Below are 18,737 nucleotides of genomic sequence, written 5' to 3'. Positions count from 1 at the left end.
TAAAAAAAAAAAAAAAAAAAAATTAAAAACAAGAAAAAGTTTAGAGAATTAAGGTAAAAAGATAAAATATTTTTGTATAGCTGTACAATGTTTGTGTTTTAAGCTGTTATTGCAAAAGAGTCAAAAAGTTAAATTTAAAAGTTTATACAGTAAAACAGTTGCAGTAAGTAAGCTTAGTTTATTACTGAAGAAAAAAGTATTTTTTGTGAAGTTAGTGCAGCCTAAATGTGCAGTGTTTATAAATCCTGTAGTAGTGTACCGTCATGTCCTAGGACTTCGCATTCATTCATCACTCACTCACTCCCCCACAGCAATTTCCAGTCCTCCAAGCTCCATTCATGGTAAGTGCCCTAGACAAGTGTACCATTTTTTAAACTTTTATACCATATGACTACTGTATTTTTTTCTTTTTCTTTTTTTTTTTTTTTTTTTTTTTGAGACAGAATCTCACTCTGTCACCCAGGCTGGAGTGCAGTGGTGTAATCCTGGCTCACTGCAACCTCTGCCTCCTGAGTTCAAGTGATTCTTCTGCCTCAGCCTCCCGAGTAGCTGGGATTACAGGCACCCACCATCATGCCTGGCTAATTTTTGTGTTTTTAATAGAGAAGGGGTTTCCCCATGTTGGCCAGGCTGGTCTCGAACTCCCAACCTCAGATGATCCACCCGCCTTGGTCTCCCAAAGTGTTGGGATTAGAGGCGTGAGCCGCCGTGCCTGGCCTTACTGTACCTTTTCTATATTTAGATATGTTTTGACTTACGAGTACTTACCATTGTTACAGTTGACTATAGTATTCAGGACATAGCATGCCCTACAGGTTTTTAGCAGTAGGCTGTATTATATATAGCAGATGTGTAGTAGGCTATGCTATCTTGGTTTGTGTAAGTTCACTCTAATGAAATGGTCTGAAAATGCTTTTCTCAGAACATGTCCCTGTTATTAAGCAATGTGTGACTGTATTTGCATATAACCTATGCACATCCTCCGCATCCTCCCATATACTATAAATCCATCTGATTACTTGTAATACCTAATTAAATACAAATGCTATGTAAATACTTGTTATACTGGGTTGTTTTCTTGTATTATTTTTATTTTATTGCTGTTTTATGTTGGTATATTGCTTCCTTTTTTAAAAATTTCAGTCTATAATTGGTTGAATCCATGGATACAGACCCCACGCACTGTATACTCTGTCTGCCCATTAATCTGTTAATAGTCTTCTTTTTTGTTTTGTTTTTAATAGTAGTCTTTTTGATCAGATCCAATTTTGTGGTATCTCATTGGTTTTGTTTAAGTGATCCTTATTTTACTTAACATGTCCCCCAAGCACATGAGCATTGATGTTGGCAATTTGGATATGCCAGTGAGAATCTGTCACATGCATCCTTTAAGTGGAGTAAATAGGGTTCAGCATTGTTCCAAGTTTCATTCACTCGGGGTTTTGCACCATATCCCCTTGGATAAAGGGATTTTACTGTATTCTGTATCCAGCATTGAGCACCGAAGCCGTGTCCTCATTTCTGAAGGCTGAGCTCAGCCTCTGATTCACAAAGAGGTGAGGGGGTCTGTGTTCTGCATGGGGTTTGGTCAGAGCCAGGTCTGCACCCTGAAGGGGAGATTAGTCCAGCCCAGCTCCCCACTGCTGCAGCGTGTGTGTGGGCTTCTCTAGGAGGGGAGCGGGTTCTGAAGAAAGGGGCCAAAAACTCACTTGTTCTTCCTGTAGGAGTTTATTGTCCCGGCATCAACTCTGACGCAGTGGGCAGCAGAGGACCGTGTTTCCACAGGGTGAAGTCTTCCCTACGTGTGTGGTTGTGGCACAGCAAGAAAGTATGTTGATTCTAAACCCTAAACAGCATATTTTTGACATTCAGGATTGACTTCTAAAGAGTCATGTTGGCCGGGCGCGGTGGCTCACGCCTGTAATCCCAGCACTTTGGGAGGCCGAGGGAGGTGGATCACAAGGTCAGGAGATCGAGACCATCCCAGCTAACATGGTGAAACCCCGTCTTTACTAAAAATACAAAAAATTAGCTGGGCATGGTGGCGGGAGCCTGTAGTCCCAGCTACTCGGGAGGCTGAGGCAGGAGAATGGCATGAATCCGGGAGGTGGAGCTTGCAGTGAGCTGAGATCGCCCCACTGCACTCCAGCCTGGGGGACAGAGTGAGACTCCGTCTCAAAAAAAAAAAAAAAAAAAAAGTCATGTTATTTGAAGGAGAAGCCCAGAAGAGGAAAGCAGAGGAGTCAGGGATGCCACTTACTCAGGTAAAGTGATATTCTCAGTAGATTGTTCTGTTTCTTATTTCTTCCTGAAATGCTGGGTGCTGGAGTTGAGAATCTTCTCTGAGTCTGAAGCATCCTGCCTGACAGGTTTGCTGGCACTCACCCATGCCTTCCTTCAGTCCCTCTCATCTCGCTTAGATTCCATCTTTTGTGACCCAGTGACATGAACTTGGGAAGAGGCTGCACTGGGCATGGTCCTGGGAAGGGCTCACACCCAGACATGGATGGAGACGGGGTGTGGGTCCCGTGATGTCAGTGCTGTTGGGCAGCAGGGATTGTTCAGGGGCCACATCTGGATGCACTGTCAGCTCTCTGTGGACCAGGATTAGAGCAGCTGCCCACAGAAATCACGTATTAATGTGCATAAGTACCTGGTAAATTCTGCAATAAAAATTCAGGAAATCTTTTCTGCCTTTTTTTGTTTGTTTGTTTGTTGGAGACAAGAGTCTCGCTCTGTCATCCAGGCTGCATCCAGATTGCATCTGGCATCCAGATTGCATACAGTGGTGCAATCTTGGTTCACTGCAACTCTACCTCCCAGGCTCAAGCAATCCTCCCACCTCAACCTCTTGAGTAGCTGGGACCACAAATGCATACCACCACGCCCGGCAATTTTTTGAATTTTTGGTAGAGATGGGGTTTCACCATCTCCACCCACCTCAGCCTCCCAAAGTGTTGGGATTACATGTGTGAGCCATCACACTGGGCCTTTTCTGACTTTTAGTAATAGCCATTCTGACTAATGAGATGGTATCTCATTGTGGTTTTGATTTGCATTTCTCTCTTTTTTTTTTTTTTGAGTCTTGCTCTCACCCAGGCTGGAGTGCAGTGGCGTGGTCTCGGCTCGCTGCAAGCTCCGCCTCCCAGGTTCACGCCATTCTCCTGCCTCAGCCTCTCCGAGTAGCTGGGAGTACAGGCGCCCGCCACCACGCCCGGCTAATTTTTTTTTTTTTGTATTTTTAGTAGAGACGGGGTTTCACCGTGGTCTGGATCTCCTGACCTCGTGATCCGCCTGCCTTGGCCTCCCAAAGTGCTGGGATTACAAGCGTGAGCCACCGCGCCTGGCCTTGATTTGCATTTCTCTAATGATCAGTGATACTGAGCTTTTTTTCCATACGCTTGTTGGCTACATGTATGTCTGCTTTTGAGAGGTGTCTGTTCGTGTCCCTTGCCCACTTTTTTCGTTTGTTTGTTTGAGATGGAATTTCGCTGTTGTCACCCAGGCTGGAGTGCAATGGTGTAATTTCAGCTCATTGCAGCCTCTGCCTCCAAGGTTCAAGCGATTCTCCTGCCTCAACCTCCCGAGTAGCTGGGATTACAGGCCCCTGCCAGCACACTCAGCTAATTTTTGTATTTTCAGTAGAAACGGAGCTTCACCGTGGTGGCCAGGCTGGTCTGGGAACTTCTGACCTCAGGTGATCCAACTGCCTCAGCCTCCCAAAGTGCTGGGATTATAGGCATGAGCCACCGCACCTGGCCCTTTGCCCACTTTTTAATGGGGTTGTTTTTCTCTTGTAAATTTGTTTAAGTTCCTTGTAGATGCTGGATATTAGACCTTTGTTAGATGCATAGTTTGCAAAAATTTTCTCCCATTCTGTAGGTTGTCTGCTCACTCTGTCGATAGTTTCTTTTGCTGTGCAGAAGCTCTTAAAAGTTAATTGGATACCACTTGTCAATTGTTGTTTTTGTTATGATTGCTTTTGGTGTCTTTGTCATGAAATCTTTGCCCATTCCTGTGTCCAGGATGGTATTGCCTAAGTTGTCTTCCAAGGTTTTTATAGTTTTGGGTTCTACACTGAAGTCTTTAATCCATCTTGAGTTGATTTTTGTATATAGTATAAGGAAGGGATCCAGCTTCAATCTTCTGCATGTGGCTAGCTGGTTATCCAGCACCATTTATGAAATAGGGAGTCTTTTCCCCATTGCTTGTTTTTGTCAGCTTTGTCAAAGATCAGATGGTTGTAGATGCACGGCCTTATTTCTGGGCTGACTGTTCTGTTCCATTGGTCTTTGTGCCTATTTTTGTACCAGTACCATGTTGTTTTGGTTACTGTAGCCTTGTGGTGTAGTTTGAAGTTGGATAACTTGATGCCTCCAGCTTTGTTCTTTTTGCTTAGGATTGCCTTGGCTATTTAGGCTCTTTTTTGATTGCATATGAATTTTAAAATAGTTTTTTTCTAGTTCTGCAAAGAATGTCATTAGGATTAGCCTTCAATCTGTAAATTCTTTGGGCAGTATGGTCATTTTAATTATATTGATTCTTCTTATCCATGAGCATGGGATGTTTTTCTGTTTGTGTCTTCTCTGATTTCTTTGAGCAGTGGTTTGTAATTCTCACTAGAGAATAAATTTTAATGGACAAAGCAATGGGTTAGTGCAGTAGTATAAGCCTATAATTTGAGCTTCTTGGGAGGCTGAGATGGGAGGATCTCTTGAGTTTGAGACCACTCTGGGCAACATAGACCTCACATAAATTTTAAAACATATTTATATATTTGAAAATAGGTATTTGTGACTGGAGTTCAAGTTTCTATGTTTGTTTTCATGATTTACTTTTTTTTTTTTTTTTTTTTTTTTTTGGAGTCTCACTCTTTTGCCTAGGCTGGAGTGCAGTGGTGTGATCTCAGCTCAGTGCAACCTCCATCTCTTGGGTTCAAACAATTCTCCTACCTCAGCCTCCCGAGTAGCTTGGATTACAGGTGCCTGCCACCACACCTAGCTAATTTTTACATTTTTTGCAGAGATGGGGTTTCACCATGTTGGCCAGGCTGGTCTCGAACTCCTGACCTCAGGTGATCTGCCCGCCTCAGCCTCCAAAAGTGTTGGGATTACAGGCTGAGGAGGGAGGATCATTTGAGATCAGGAGTTCAAGGCTGTACTGTGCTATGATTACCCACTGCACCCTAACCTGGACAACATAGCAAGACCCAGTCTCTAAGAATTTTTTTTTAAAAAGATGACAAATACCATCTAAAAAATAGGTCATTGAGAGACAACTCCTTATTTCATCTGATGTGTAAATTGTATGTGTATTACTTTATAAGCTAAGTGTGTGTAAGTGTGTACATGAGATGTGTTTGCATGAGTGCATGGATAAGCAAGCCTATAGTTAAGGTACAACATCATTTTATAAGAATTTTTTTATTTTTATTTTTATTTTATTTTTTATTTTTTTGAAACTGAGTCTTGCTCTGTCACCCAGGCTGGAGTGCAGTGGCGTGATCTCGGCTCACTGCAGCCTCTGCCTCCCGGGTTCAAGCGATTCTTCTGCCTCAGCCTCCCGAGTAGCTGGGACTACAGGCATGCACCGCCACACCCGCCTAATTATTATATTTTTAGTAGAGACAGGTTTCACCATGTGGGCCAGGATGGTCTTGGTCTCCTGACCCTGTGATCCGCCTGCCTCAGCCTCCCAAAGTGCTGGGATTACAGGCGTGAACCAACACTTTTGGCTGTGCATGTTGGCTCACGCCTGTAATCCCAGCACTTTGGGAGGCCTAGGCGGGTGGATCACCTGAGGTCGGGAGTTCGAGACCAGCCTGACCGATGGAGAAAGGCCATTTGTACTAAAAATACAAAATAAGCTGGGCATGGTGGCACACACCTGTAATCTCAGCTACTCGGGAGGCTGAGGCAGGAGAATCCCTTGAACCTGGGAGGCAGAGGTTGTGGTGAACCAAGATCGCACCATTGCACTTGAGCCTGGGCAACAAGAGCAAAACTCCATCTCAAAAAAAAAATTATATTTTTGAACAGTTGAAATTACATCTGAAATACTTTCCATAACCTTATAAGTGTTCTGCACTATTGGGCCGGGTGCGGTGGCTCACGCCTGTAACCCCAGCATTTTGGGAGGCCAAGGTGGGTGGCTCGCATGAGGTCAGGAGTTCAAGACCAGCCTGAGCAACATGGTGAAACCTTTCTCTACTGAAAATACAATAATTAGCCAGGTATGATGGCGCATGCCTGTAATCCTAGCTGCTCGGGAGGCTGAGGCAGGAGAATTACTGGAACCCGGGAGGCGGAGGTTGCAGTGAGCCGAGATTGCGCCACTGCACTCCAGCCTGGGTGACAGACTGAGACTCTGTCGATTAAAAAAAAAAAATGTGTTCTACACTATCATGTTAATGAGTTAATGGCAGTAAGAATAGTAACATATTATGAGGAGGATACATGTGTATGCATATATAATGACCTTTTATGCAGATTCAGGTTTTTGTCCATGAACTTAACTTTACTCAGGTAATTGTCCGTTTACTTTTGATGCTGATGTGTTACTTAACTGTTTGATTCTTTAGGTTTGATTCTAATGCCCAGACACAAAATTAACCCACAATTATCTCTATAGAAGTGTTAGGTATTATGTTCGACACACCAGGTGATATTCATTATCTACCTGAGCTAGAATACAAGTAGTTGGTGTCTTCAGCTCAGGTAGATATTGAATGAAAAATCTACACTAGTTTAAAGAATATCATAACTTTTTATGGAAAAGTATAATAAAACTCAATCACAGACACATAACTAGTTCAAAAATGCCTTAATGTGGATATGTCAGAATATTCACGTCAGCACTTCAGTTGAGTCAATCCTTACAACCCTCTTCTCATTTTGTGTGAACATAATTACTCTCTCCATACCCTGTTGGTCAAATACATCTTTTATTTTAGGGACACTTGACATTCAGGGACGTGGCCATAGAATTCTCTCAGGAGGAGTGGAAATGCCTGGACCCTGTGCAGAAAGCTTTATACAGGGATGTGATGTTGGAGAACTACAGGAACCTGGTCTCCCTGGGTAAGGATAATGCCCCTCCAGAAGTTGGGGTCTGCCCTTAGTGTCTCTGCATTTTCCCTTGTGTGCCTCTTGGGAGCCCCTGCATTGCTTGACTGAGATTGAAACCCTGTTGACTTGGCTGGGCACGGTGGCTCATGCCTGTAATCCCAGCACTTTGGGAGGCTGAGGTGGGTGGATTGCTTGAGGTCAGGAGTTCGAGACCAACCTGACCAAAATGATAAAACCCCATCTGTACTAAAAATACAAAAATTAGCCAGGTGTGGCGATGTATGCCTGTTATCTCAGCTACACGGGAGGCTGAGGCAAGAGAATCGCTTGCACCCAGGAGGTGGAGGTTGCAGTGAGCCGAGATCATGCACTACACTTCAGCCTGGGTAACAGAGCAAGACTCTGTTTCAAAAAAAAAAGAAACCCTGTTGACTCAGAAATGAAAAGCTCCCGTATGCTTTCTAGACTTGAAATGCACCCTTTCTTCAGACATTCTGTATCCTTCATGATACACCTTTGGGTGGTACCTGGGTTTAAGTGTGCATAAAACCTTATGACAAACTTTTAAAATATCCAGTTCCCTGTTTTCTACCCCTGTGCTTTTGATTCTGTAGTTCTTGGAAGAGAGTTCGATGTCCAATTATTACAGGGTTCCCTAAGCATTCAGAAGGAGACAGTCTGTGGGTGAATTTGTGAAATGTTTTTCTTGAATTCTTGATTAGTTTTTTAATTTATTTTTAGTAGAATGACTTATAATCCTTTGAGTATATACCCAGTAATGGGATTGCTGGGTCAAATGGTATTTCTGGTTCTAGATCCTTGAGGAATCGCCACACTGTCTTCCACAGTGGTTGAACTAATTTACACTCCCACCAACAGTGTAAAAGTGTTCCTGTTTCTCCACATCGTCTCCAGCATCTGTTGTTTGCTGACTTTTTAATGATCGCCATTCTAACTGGTGTAAAAGGATTAATTTTTAATATCATGTCTCCTGCCTAGACAGAGGGCTTGGATTGTGGAGACATCACAGCACATCTTGATTCTTTCTTCTATAAACAGGAATCTGTCTTCCTGACCTGAGTGTTATCTCCATGATGAAGCAAAGGACAGAGCCCTGGACTGTGGAGAATGAAATGAAAGTAGCAAAAAATCCAGATAGGTGGGAAGGTATCAAAGATATCAACACAGGTAAGAGCTCAGATGGATGGAGTGAAAGCCACAATTTTTTTTTTTTTTTTTTTGAGACAGTCTGTGTCCCCCACACTGGATTGCAGTGGCCATCATAGCTCACTGCAGCCTTGAACTCCTGGGCTTCAACAGTCCTCCTGCTTTGGCCTCCCAAAGTGATGTGATTATAGGCATGTGCCCCATGCCTACCGGAGCCACACTATTAAATCATGTTTGGGAAACTCTCTATAAGTGGGAGGATTGTGTGGAGAAATAAGAGTTTAAATCCTGTGAGTTCTTAAGAGAAATCTTTCTTTACCCCCACCTGTCACCATGTCCTTTATGTATATATGTATTTATTTATTTATTTTGAGTTGGAGTCTCGCTCTGTCTCCAGGCTGGAGTGCAATGGCGTGATCTCAGCTCATTGCAACCTTTGCCTCCCAGGTTCAAGTGATTCCCCTGCCTCAGCCTCCCGAGTAGCTGGGATTACAGGTTCTGCCACCATGCCCAGCTAATTTTTGTATTTTTAGTACAGACGAGGTTTCACCTTGTTAGCCAGGATGGTCTCAATCTCTTGACCTCGTGATCTGCCCGCCTTGGCCTCCCAAAGTGCTGGGATTACGGTGTGAGCCACCGCGCTTGGCCCACGCTGTCGTTTAGATGTGTAATAGTTTTATGTTTTTGCCCTGCAGTGTTCCTGCAGCCCAAACAGAGGCAAAAGCAAGGGCTTTTATCATGATGGACAATACCCTGTCATGTGGCTTCTGTCAACTCTTTAGTCCTTGATTCTGAGGGTCACAGAGAGCGCTGTTTCAAAGGAGTCCCTTTCCCCTGTGGTCTCTTTCTGTATGGGATTTTATCTGATGCTCAGTTCTCTGTCCTTATACCTCAGAGCTGAGGTCTGCGTAGACCTGCCTCCTTGACCTATTCATGATCTGCCCATTTCCTGTACTGGGAAGACCTGATGGGGAGATGAGAAAACACAGGCTGCTGTCTTTTGCAGCTGGGTCCTGGAAACTGCATGGAGCTGTTTCAAGCCCTCTTTGCCTGTTCAGGTCTGTTTGAGGTGGGAAAAAATCAGTGATTTTCCTACTCTCACATGCCACTTGGTATAGAATGCTTCATTTCTGATCACCAAAATGTGTGGAGATTTCTCCCCACCAACAACCGGTTTTGGGGTTTCCTGCAATTCATTGGTGACACTATCTACCTGAGTTAGAGTCGCATCCCACAGGCTAAGGGTTGAGTTCCCAAGCCTGTCCCCCACCTAAGCCACCAGTTGCCAGTAGCGGGGTTGTCACCTTCCCATCTGACCAACCAGCCACAAGTCAGGGTTCCCTCGACCCCCTTCTTCTGTTTGGTTACTTTGCAAGGGTGGCTTACAGAACTCAGTGAAACACTTCGTTATGTTCATTGGTTCATGAGGAAGGATGTTTCCAAGGATCCAGATGGACAGCCAGATGAGGAGATTCACAAGGCGAGGCATGTGGGAAGATTCACTGGCTGTGCCACCCTCCAGGCCCACCGCATGTGTTCAGCATGTGAAAGCTCTCAGGAATTTTTATGGAGGCTTCAGTACTTAGGCATGATTGATATTAACTCAATCTCCAGCCCCTGTACCCTTCCTGGAGGATGGTGGTTGGTGCTGACAATTCTATGCTTCTAACCATGGCCTGGTCTTTCTGGGCTTTCTGTATCTGCAGGTATAGAAACCATGCATATGAAGGCCAATAGTAAGGGACTTGAGCATCACACATTTTGGTATCTCAGGGTTTTTTAGCACAAAACTCGCAAACCATGTTTTTCCTCTGCTCTCACACCACCACAGTTATCAACACAGAAGAAGACTTCTCTGACCAAAGGTGTGGGGGTTTTTCCCCATACACCAAGCAGCAGACAGCAGCTGCGTGTCCTCCAACTCACTTCCAACACTGTACCTAGAGATAGGGCCAGGTCCTGCAGGTTTAGGGCTCAGTCTCCAAGACTTGCCCCACTTGCCACCAGTTGCAAGTCTGGGTCCTCAAACTTCTGACCAACTGGCTTCTAGTTGAGGTTTCCACAATCCCCTCTTTGGGCCCAATTAATTTGCTGGAGCAGCTCACAGAAGTCACAGAAACACTCAGATGTTTGCCGGTTTATTATGAAGGATATTGCAAGGATACAGATGAAGAGACGTGTGGGACAGGTATGGCGGAAGGACTGTGGAGCTTCCAAGCCCTCCCTGGGCGTGCCACTCTCCAGGAAACCACCATGTGTTCAGACATCCTGAAGCTCTTGGAACCCAGTCCTCTTGGGTTTTGATGGAAGCTTTGTGACATCAGCATTCCTTCCCCCAGGGTATACAGCAGGACCCTCTCTGGGGAGGTCTTAAGACCCGCAATCAGAAAGGTGGGGGGAAAGTTAGAGTCCTGCCTTAGGGCAGGTGAAAGGACAGGAAGAGAAGGTTGGAGAGGTTATTTTTCTTAAGGTCTGCAGAGAAGGTCTAACCCAACATTATAACGAAAGACCGTAGCAAGGGCTATGGGAGTTATGAGCCAGGAACTGTGGACAAAAACCAATGTATATGTGTATCATACCACCACACAGAGGAGCCTGCAACGCGTCCTCCCTGGATACCAAGGGAGGTATTCTGAATAGAAATAATGGATGTGCACCCAGTCAGTAACCAATGAAAGAGAGCTAATAAGCACAAGTGGGTACCACTGCATTTAAATGATGGAAGAACAGAGAGTCAAGAAAGACCTGCATCCCGAAGAGCTCAATTAAAAAAAAAAAAAAAAGAATCCAAGTGGGCTTCCCCTCCCCAGTTATAAAGGAAAAGCCGTCATTCTTTCAGTATTGAGTATGATGTTACCTTTCGGCTTTTTATATATGGCCTCTATTATGTTAAGTAGGTTCCTCGTATTCCTAGTGTGTTGAGTGTTGTTTTTTTCTTTTTTTCTTTTTCTTTTGAGGGGGTGTCTCATGCTGTCGTGATCTTGACCTCGGCTCACTGCAACCTCCACCTTCCAGGCTCAAACGATCCTCCCACCTCAACCACGTGCCTGGCTGATTTTTGTATTTTTTTGTAGAGGTGGAGTTTTGCTATGTTAGCCAGGCCGGTCTGGAATTCCTGAGCTCAAGGGATCCTCCCGCCTTGGCCTTCCAAAGTATTAGGATTACAGGCACGAGCCACCGTGCCTGGCGAGTGTTTTTATCATAAATGATTGCTGAGGTTTTTCAAATGTTTTTCTGCATCAGCTGAGATTATTGCATGGATTTCTTTTTCTTTATTCTGTTATTGTGGGGTATTACATAGAATAATGTTCCAAAATTACATCCTTCTTGCATTCCTGAAATAAATCTTGCTTGGTCATGAGGTGTGATCCATTTTAATATGCTGCTGAATTTATTTTGCTACCATTTTGTTGAGGATTTTTGCATTAGATTAATCAGGAATATTGCTCTGCAGTTTTGTTTTGTTTTAAGATGGAGTCTCACTCTGTGGCCCAAGCTGGAGTGCAGTGGCGTGATCTCGGCTCACTGCAGCCTCTGCCTCCTGGGCTCAAGTGCTTCTCCTCCCTCAGCTTCCCAAGTAGCTGAGACTACAGGCATCTGCCACCATGCCCGTATAACTTTTATATTTTAATAGAGACAGGGTTTCACTATGTTGGCCAAGCTGGTCTCAAACTCCTGACCTCAGTTGATCTGGGATTACAAGTGTGAGCCACCATGCCCGGCCTGCTCTGCAGTTTTCCTTTTTTGTTTTTTTGGCTGGAGTGCAGTGGTGCAATCTCAGCTCATTGCAAGCTCCGCCTCCCGGGTTCAAGCGATTCTCCTGCCCCAGCCTCCCGAGTAGCTGGGACTACAGGCACATGCCACTACGCCCAGCTAATTTTTGTATTTTTAGTAGAGATGGGGTTTCACCTTGTTGGTCAGGCTGGTCTCGAACTCTTGACCTCGTGATCCGCCCGCCTCGGCCTCCCAAAGTGCTGGGATTACAGGTGTGAGCCACCACACCCAGCCTGCTCTGCAGTTTCCTTTAGGGCCTTTGCCTCTGCTTTCAAGGTAACACCAGCCTCATTGAATGAGTGTAGAAGTGGTTCTCCTCGTCAACCTTATGGCAGATTTTGAGGATTGGTGTTAAATCTTTTTTCAATATTTTTTTTTTTTTTTCTTTTTTTTTTTTTGAGACGGAGTCTCGCTCTGTCACCCAGGCTGGAGTGCAGTGGCGCAATCTCGGCTCACTGCAAGCTCCGCCTCCCGAGTTCACGCCATTCTCCTGCCTCAGCCTCTCCAAGTAGCTGGGACTACAGGCGCCCGCCACCACGCCCGGCTAATTTTTTGTATTTTTAGTAGAGACGGGGTTTCACCGTGGTCTCGATCTCCTGACCTCGTGATCCGCCCGCCTCGGCCTCCCAAAGTGCTGGGATTACAAGCGTGAGCCACCGCGCCCGGCCTCTTTTTTCAATATTTGATAGAATTTTATACTGAGGTCATCTGGTCCATTGCTGTTGTAGTTGGTAGGTATTTAATAACTGATTCAGTCTCCTTATTTGTTACTGGTGTGTTTAGATTTTCTACTTCATTGTTAAGTCTTGGTAAGTGGTGTCTATCTACAAATTTATCCACTTTTTTCTTGGTTATCATATTTTTTGTTATATAATTGTTGAGTCTCATTTAATTTCCATTTTTATTTGTATAGACTTGTTTGTAATGTCCTCTTTTACCTTTCTAATCGTAGTTATTTCGATCGTATGCTTTATGTTTCTTTTTTCTAGTTTAGGTAAGGGTTTGTCAGTCTTTTTTTTTTTTTTTTTTTTTTTTTTTTTGAGACGGAGTCTCGCTCTGTCTCCCAGGCTGGAGTGCAGTGGCGCAATCTCAGCTCACTGCAAGCTCTGCCTCCCGGGTTCACGCCATTCTCCTGCCTCAGCCTCTCCGAGTAGCTGGGACTACAGGCGCCCGCCACCACGCCCGGCTAATTTTTTTTTGTATTTTTAGTAGAGACGGGGTTTCACCGTGGTCTCGATCTCCTGACCTCGTGATCCGCCCGCCTCGGCCTCCCAAAGTGCTGGGATTACAAGCGTGAGCCACCGCGCCCGGCCATGGGTTTGTCAGTCTTATTCAAAGTGTGAACTCTTACTTTCCTGACTTTCTCTAGTGCTTCTCTGCTGTTTTCTCTGTTTTCTAACCTTTATTTTTTCTTTCTGCTATCTTAGTGTTCATTTTTTTCTTTTTCTTTTTTTTTTTGAGCCGGAGTCCTGTTCTGTCGCCCAGGCTGGAGTACAGTGGTGCGATCTTGGCTCACTGCAACCTCCGCCTCCCGGGTTCAAGCAATTCTCCTGCCTCAGCCTCCCAAGTAGCTGGGACTATGGGCACACGCCACCATGGCCAGCTAATTTTTTGAATTTTAGTAGAGACGGGGCTTCACCTTGTTGCCCAGGCTGGTCGCGAACTCCTGAGCTCAGGCAATCCACCCGCCTCGGCCTCCCAGCGTGCTGGGATTACAGGCGTAAGCCACCGTGCCTGGCCGTGTTCGTTTTTTTCTTTATTGAGATATAAAGTTAGGTTGTTTATATGTTATTTTATTCTAGTTTAGTTATTTATTTTTTAAGAGAGAAGGGTCTCACTGTGTCACTTAGGCTGGAGTGCAGCAGCATGATCATAGATCCTGGGATCCAGTGATGATCTCACTTTAGCCTCCTGAGTAGCTGAGACTACAAGCACACGACGCTGTGCCTCACTAATTAAAACAATAATTTATTTTATTTTATTTTATTTATTTATTTTGTTTAGAGATAGAGGGTCTCACTTTGTTGCCTAGGCTGGTCTGCAACTCCTGGCTTCAAGAGATCCTCCCACCTCAGCCTCCCAAAGTGCTGGGATTACAGGTGTGAGCCACCGCACCCAGCCATTTGTTTATTTTTCATGTATGCATACATCATTACAATATCCCTTCCAGCACTATTTTTGTTGCATTTCATGAGTTTTGCTGTGTTATATTTACATTTTCCTTTATATCAAGATATTTTCTAATTTTCCTTTTATTTTATTTTTATTTATTTATTTACTTTTATTTATTTATTTTGAGATAGACTCTCGCTCTGTCGCCCAGGCTGGAGTGCAGAGTGGCATGATCTCGGCTCACTGCAACCTCTACCTCCCGGGTTCAAGTGATTCTTCTCCTGCCTCAGTGCTGAGTAGCTGGGATTACAGGCGCACGCCACCACAGCCGGCTAATTTTTTTTTTTTTTTGTATTTTTAGTAGAGACAGGGTTTCACCATGTTGGTCAGGCTGGTCTTGAACTCCTCACCTCATGATCCACCCGCCTCGGCCTCCCAAAGTGCTGGGATTACAGGTGTGAGCCACCGCATGTGACTTTTTTTTTTTTTTTTTGAAATGGATTCTCATTCTGTCACTCAGGCTGGAGTGCAACGGCGCAGTCTCAGCTCACCACAACATCTGCTTCCCGGGTTTAAGCAGTTCTCTGGCCTCAGCCTCCTGAGTAGTTGGGATTACAGGCACACACCACCATACCTGGCTAATTTTTGTATTTTTGGGTGGAGACGGGGTTTCACCATTTTGGCCAGGCTGGAATTGAACTCCTGACCTCAAGTGATCTGCCCGCCTCGCCCTCCCAAAGTGCTGGGATTACAGCCACCACACCTGGCCTATGCAGCTGCTCATAAGTGTCGCATTTTCCCTGAGAGGCTCATCCTGCTTTTTCTTAGAAGCTTTCAATTTCTGTTGTATTTCTCTACTCATAATCCCTCTCAAACTCACCCGTAATCCTCCTGAGTCCTGCAGATTCCCCATTGCTCCATTGCATCACCCTACCTTTTGGGTTTTCTCCACTGCCAGTGTGATATATGAAATATGCTGATATTTCTTCCAGTGTCTGAGTCAGATGAGGCAGATTCCAGTTCCTCCGTCAGGGTCTAAACATGCCAGAGGCTGGGCGCGGTGGCTCACGCCTATAATCCCAGCACTTTAGGAGGCCACAGCGGGTGGATCACGAGGTCAGGAGATCGCGACCATCCTGGCTAACACGGTGAAACCCCATCTCTACTAAAAATACAAAAAAATTAGCCAGGCGTGGTGGCGGACGCCCGTAGTCCCAGCTTCTCAGGAGGCTGAGGCAGCAGAATGGTGTGAAACTGGGAGGCGGAGCTTGCAGTGAGCCGAGATCATGCCACTGCACTGCAGCCCGGGCGGCAAAGCCAGACTCCAACTCAAAAAAAAAAAAAAAACAAAAAACATGCCAGAACCATGGGTTGAAATTACACTCTTTACTTGCTTTCCTAGGGAGGAGCTGTGCAGTGAGAAGCCAAGCAGGAAGCAAGCCTATTACAAATCAACTCGGATTAACCTTTCACTTACCTCTGCCAGAACTGGAGATATTTCAAGGTGAGGGGAAGATTTATGAATGTAATCAAGTTGAAAAGTTCGTCAGCCACAGTTCTTCAGTTTCACCACTTCAAACAATTTATTCTGGGGTCAAAACCCACATTTTTAATAAACACAGGAATGATTTTGTTGACTTTCCATTGCTGTCACAAGAACAGAAAGCACACATTAGGAGAAAACCTTTCGAATGTAATGAGCAGGGCAAAGTCTTCAGAGTGTCTTCAAGCCTTCCTAATCATCAAGTAATCCACACTGCAGATAAACCTAACAGATGTCATGAATGTGGTAAAGCCTTCAGGGACAAGTCAGGCCTTGCAAAACATTGGAGAGTTCGTACGGGAGAGAAACCTTACAAATGTAAAGAATGTGGCAAGCTCTTCAATCGAATTGCATACCTTGCACGACACGAGAAAGTACATACTGGAGAGAGTCCTTACAAATGTAATGAGTGTGGCAAGGTCTTCAGTCGAATTACATACCTTGTACGACATCAGAAAATTCATACCAGAGAGAAGCCTCATAAATGTAACAAATGTGGCAAGGTTTATAGTAGCAGTTCATACCTAGCACAACATTGGAGAATTCATACAGGAGAGAAACTTTACAAATGTAATAAATGTGGCAAAGAATTTAGTGGGCATTCAAGCCTCACCACCCATCTGTTAATCCACACTGGAGAGAAACCTTACAAATGTAAAGAATGTGACAAGGCTTTTAGGCACAAGTTCTCCCTAACAGTTCATCAGAGAAATCATAACGGAGAGAAACCTTATAAATGTCAGGAATGTGGCAAAGTCTTCACTCAAGTTTCACATCTTGCACGACATCAGAAAATTCACACTGGAGAGAAACCTTACAAATGTAATGAGTGTGGCAAAGTCTTCACTCAGAATTCACACCTTGCTAATCATCAGAGAATCCATACTGGAGAGAAACCTTACAGATGCCATGTGTGTGGCAAGGTCTTTAGACATAGTTCATGGTTTGTACAGCATCAGAGAAGTGTTCATGAGAGAGTCCTTACAAACTGAGTCTGGCAAACTCTATCATAAGTTCTAGCAATAAGCAACATCTGAGAGTATACTGGAAAGAAATCATTTAAATATACTATATGTGGCACAGGCTGTATCGAGACCCACCAAATCACTAGACATCAAAACATTCATCTTTGGTGAAGCCACACAAATGGATTGTGTGTGCCAAGGCTAACAAGTCAAAACATATTGAACCTAATGATATGATGTGTATAAAGGGTGCAAGGACACATGGAAATGGTCTGTTATGTTCGGGTTATTAAAAATGTAATTGGCTGGGTGCCGTGGCTCACGCCTGTAATCCCAGCACTTCAGGAGGTTGAGGTGGGTGGATTACAAGGTCAGGAGTTCGAGACTAGCCCGGCCAATATGGTGAAACCCCGTCTCTACTATAAATACAAAAAAATTAGCCGGGCATGGTGGCACATGCCTGTAATCCCAGCTATTCAGGAGGCCGAGGCAGGAGAATTGCTTGAATCCGTGAGGTGGAGGTTGCAATGAGCCGAGAGCGCGCCACTGCACTCCAACGTGGGTGACAGAGCGAGACTCTGTCTCAAAAAAAAAAAAAAAAAAATGGGATTTGAAAGGCCAAGTACAGTGGTTCATGGCTATAATCTTAGCACAATAGAAAGCCAAGACAGGAGGGTTACTTGACGCCAGGAGATCAAGATCAGTATGGGCAACGTAGCAAGGCCCATCTCTACAAAATAAAAAAAAATAAGCCAGGCCCCTGGCATGTGTCTGTAGTTCCAGCTACTCAAGAGGCTGAGGCAAGAGGATTGCTCAAGCCCAGGAGTTTGAGAGTTTGAGCAGTTAGCTCTAATCTTGCCATTTGTACTCCAGCTTGGGTGACAGAGCGAGACCCTGTCTCAAAAGAAAACAAAAAGGGTAGCTTTTATTACTTAAACCTGAACTTTGAAATCTCTTCATGTGCCTTCCCTACAGGCCTTTCACTGTGGTCTCTGGGAAAGAATCAGTAAGATGACAGGGCTGACTTCATTAGCTGAGGAGCGTTTCTATCCAATTTCCTGCAGGAATAAGGACACTGCCTTTTCAGATTAAAGATTGTCTGATTTAGAGACCATGGAGGTGGACAGAGAATAACAAAACTGTGATGGCAGTCATCATGCTTATTGCAGTTGGCACACTTTTCCTGACAGGCACAGTGCTGCTGTGCTCTCCAAATGACCATGAAATAGAGCACGCCATGACTTTAGGACACAGGGATTTTTATGGGAAGAGAGGTTATTAGGGACTGATTACGTAGTAGAGACGATGCAGGGGAAATGGTGTCCACCTTCTCCATTGGATAGTAATAGCTGCTGTTGAGCAAAGACTGATTAAAAAGTACTCTGATTTTTCAAATGGAAGAGAGAACAGTTAAATCAGAGTAGAGAGTTTAATCCAAACTACCAATGGAACATGTTCTTGAGTAGGATTCACATTTAACTGCTGGCATAATGTGCAACTGTTGGATTTTCTCATGTTTGGAACAATAAAGTTGAAATTTTCCAAAGTGTGAATGATTCACCTTCTTTCTACCAATATTGTTTTATCCCATCTCAGAAGGATACTTTATAGCAGACAATAATAAGGCACCATTAGGATTTTATTATTATTATTATTATTATTATTATTTTTTTTTTTTGAGACGGAGTCTCGCTCTGTCACCCAGGCTGGAGTGCAGTGGCGCAATCTCGGCTCACTGCAAGCTCCGCCTCCCAGGTTCACGCCATTCTCCTGCCTCAGCCTCTCCGAGTAGCTGGGACTACAGGCGCCCGCCACCACGCCCGGCTAATTTTTTGTATTTTTTTAGTAGAGACGGGGTTTCACCGTGGTCTCGATCTCCTGACCTCGTGATCCGCCCGCCTCGGCCTCCCAAAGTGCTGGGATTACAAGCGTGAGCCACCGCGCCCGGCCTATTATTTTTATTTATTTTTAAAATTATACTTAAAGTTCTAATGTACATGTGCATAACATGCAGGTTTGTTACATAGGTATACATGTGCCATGTTCGTTTGCTGCACCCATCAACTCATCATTTACATTAGGTATTTCTCCTAATGTTATCCCTCCCCC

General features: G+C 44.5%; 2 protein-coding genes across 4 annotated transcripts in view; both read left to right on the top strand.

Annotated features, from left to right (window-relative positions):
- Positions 1-18,257, top strand: part of ZNF766 (zinc finger protein 766) — a 24,234-nt gene extending 5,977 nt beyond the window's left edge. The window contains exons 1-4 of one of the 3 annotated variants that reach the window (XM_058425040.1): positions 332-341; positions 6,953-7,079; positions 8,127-8,255; positions 15,523-18,257. In XM_058425040.1, coding sequence (XP_058281023.1) covers positions 339-341; positions 6,953-7,079; positions 8,127-8,255; positions 15,523-16,655 — 1,392 coding nt within the window. In that variant the 5' untranslated portion in view covers positions 332-338 and the 3' untranslated portion in view covers positions 16,656-18,257. Of the gene's footprint in view, positions 1-331; positions 342-2,187; positions 2,265-6,952; positions 7,080-8,126; positions 8,256-15,522 lie in introns of those variants that run through there. The other 2 variants (XM_032168966.2, XM_032168965.2) reach the window with 2 other exon arrangements.
- The window catches only part of ZNF480 (zinc finger protein 480), a 95,464-nt gene continuing 84,960 nt past the window's right edge, over positions 8,234-18,737 (top strand). The window contains exons 1-2 of the mRNA XM_058425027.1: positions 8,234-8,255; positions 15,523-15,624. The gene's annotated coding sequence lies outside the window, so the exon portion shown is untranslated. The remainder of the gene's footprint in view (positions 8,256-15,522; positions 15,625-18,737) is intronic.

This window comes from Hylobates moloch, unplaced genomic scaffold, assembly GCF_009828535.3.
Source record: "Hylobates moloch isolate HMO894 unplaced genomic scaffold, HMol_V3 SCAFFOLD_12, whole genome shotgun sequence".
Classification (NCBI taxonomy): Eukaryota; Metazoa; Chordata; class Mammalia; order Primates; family Hylobatidae; genus Hylobates; species Hylobates moloch.
The sequence above is the reverse complement of the archived record's forward strand: the minus strand, read 5'-3'. Positions and strand labels throughout refer to the sequence as shown.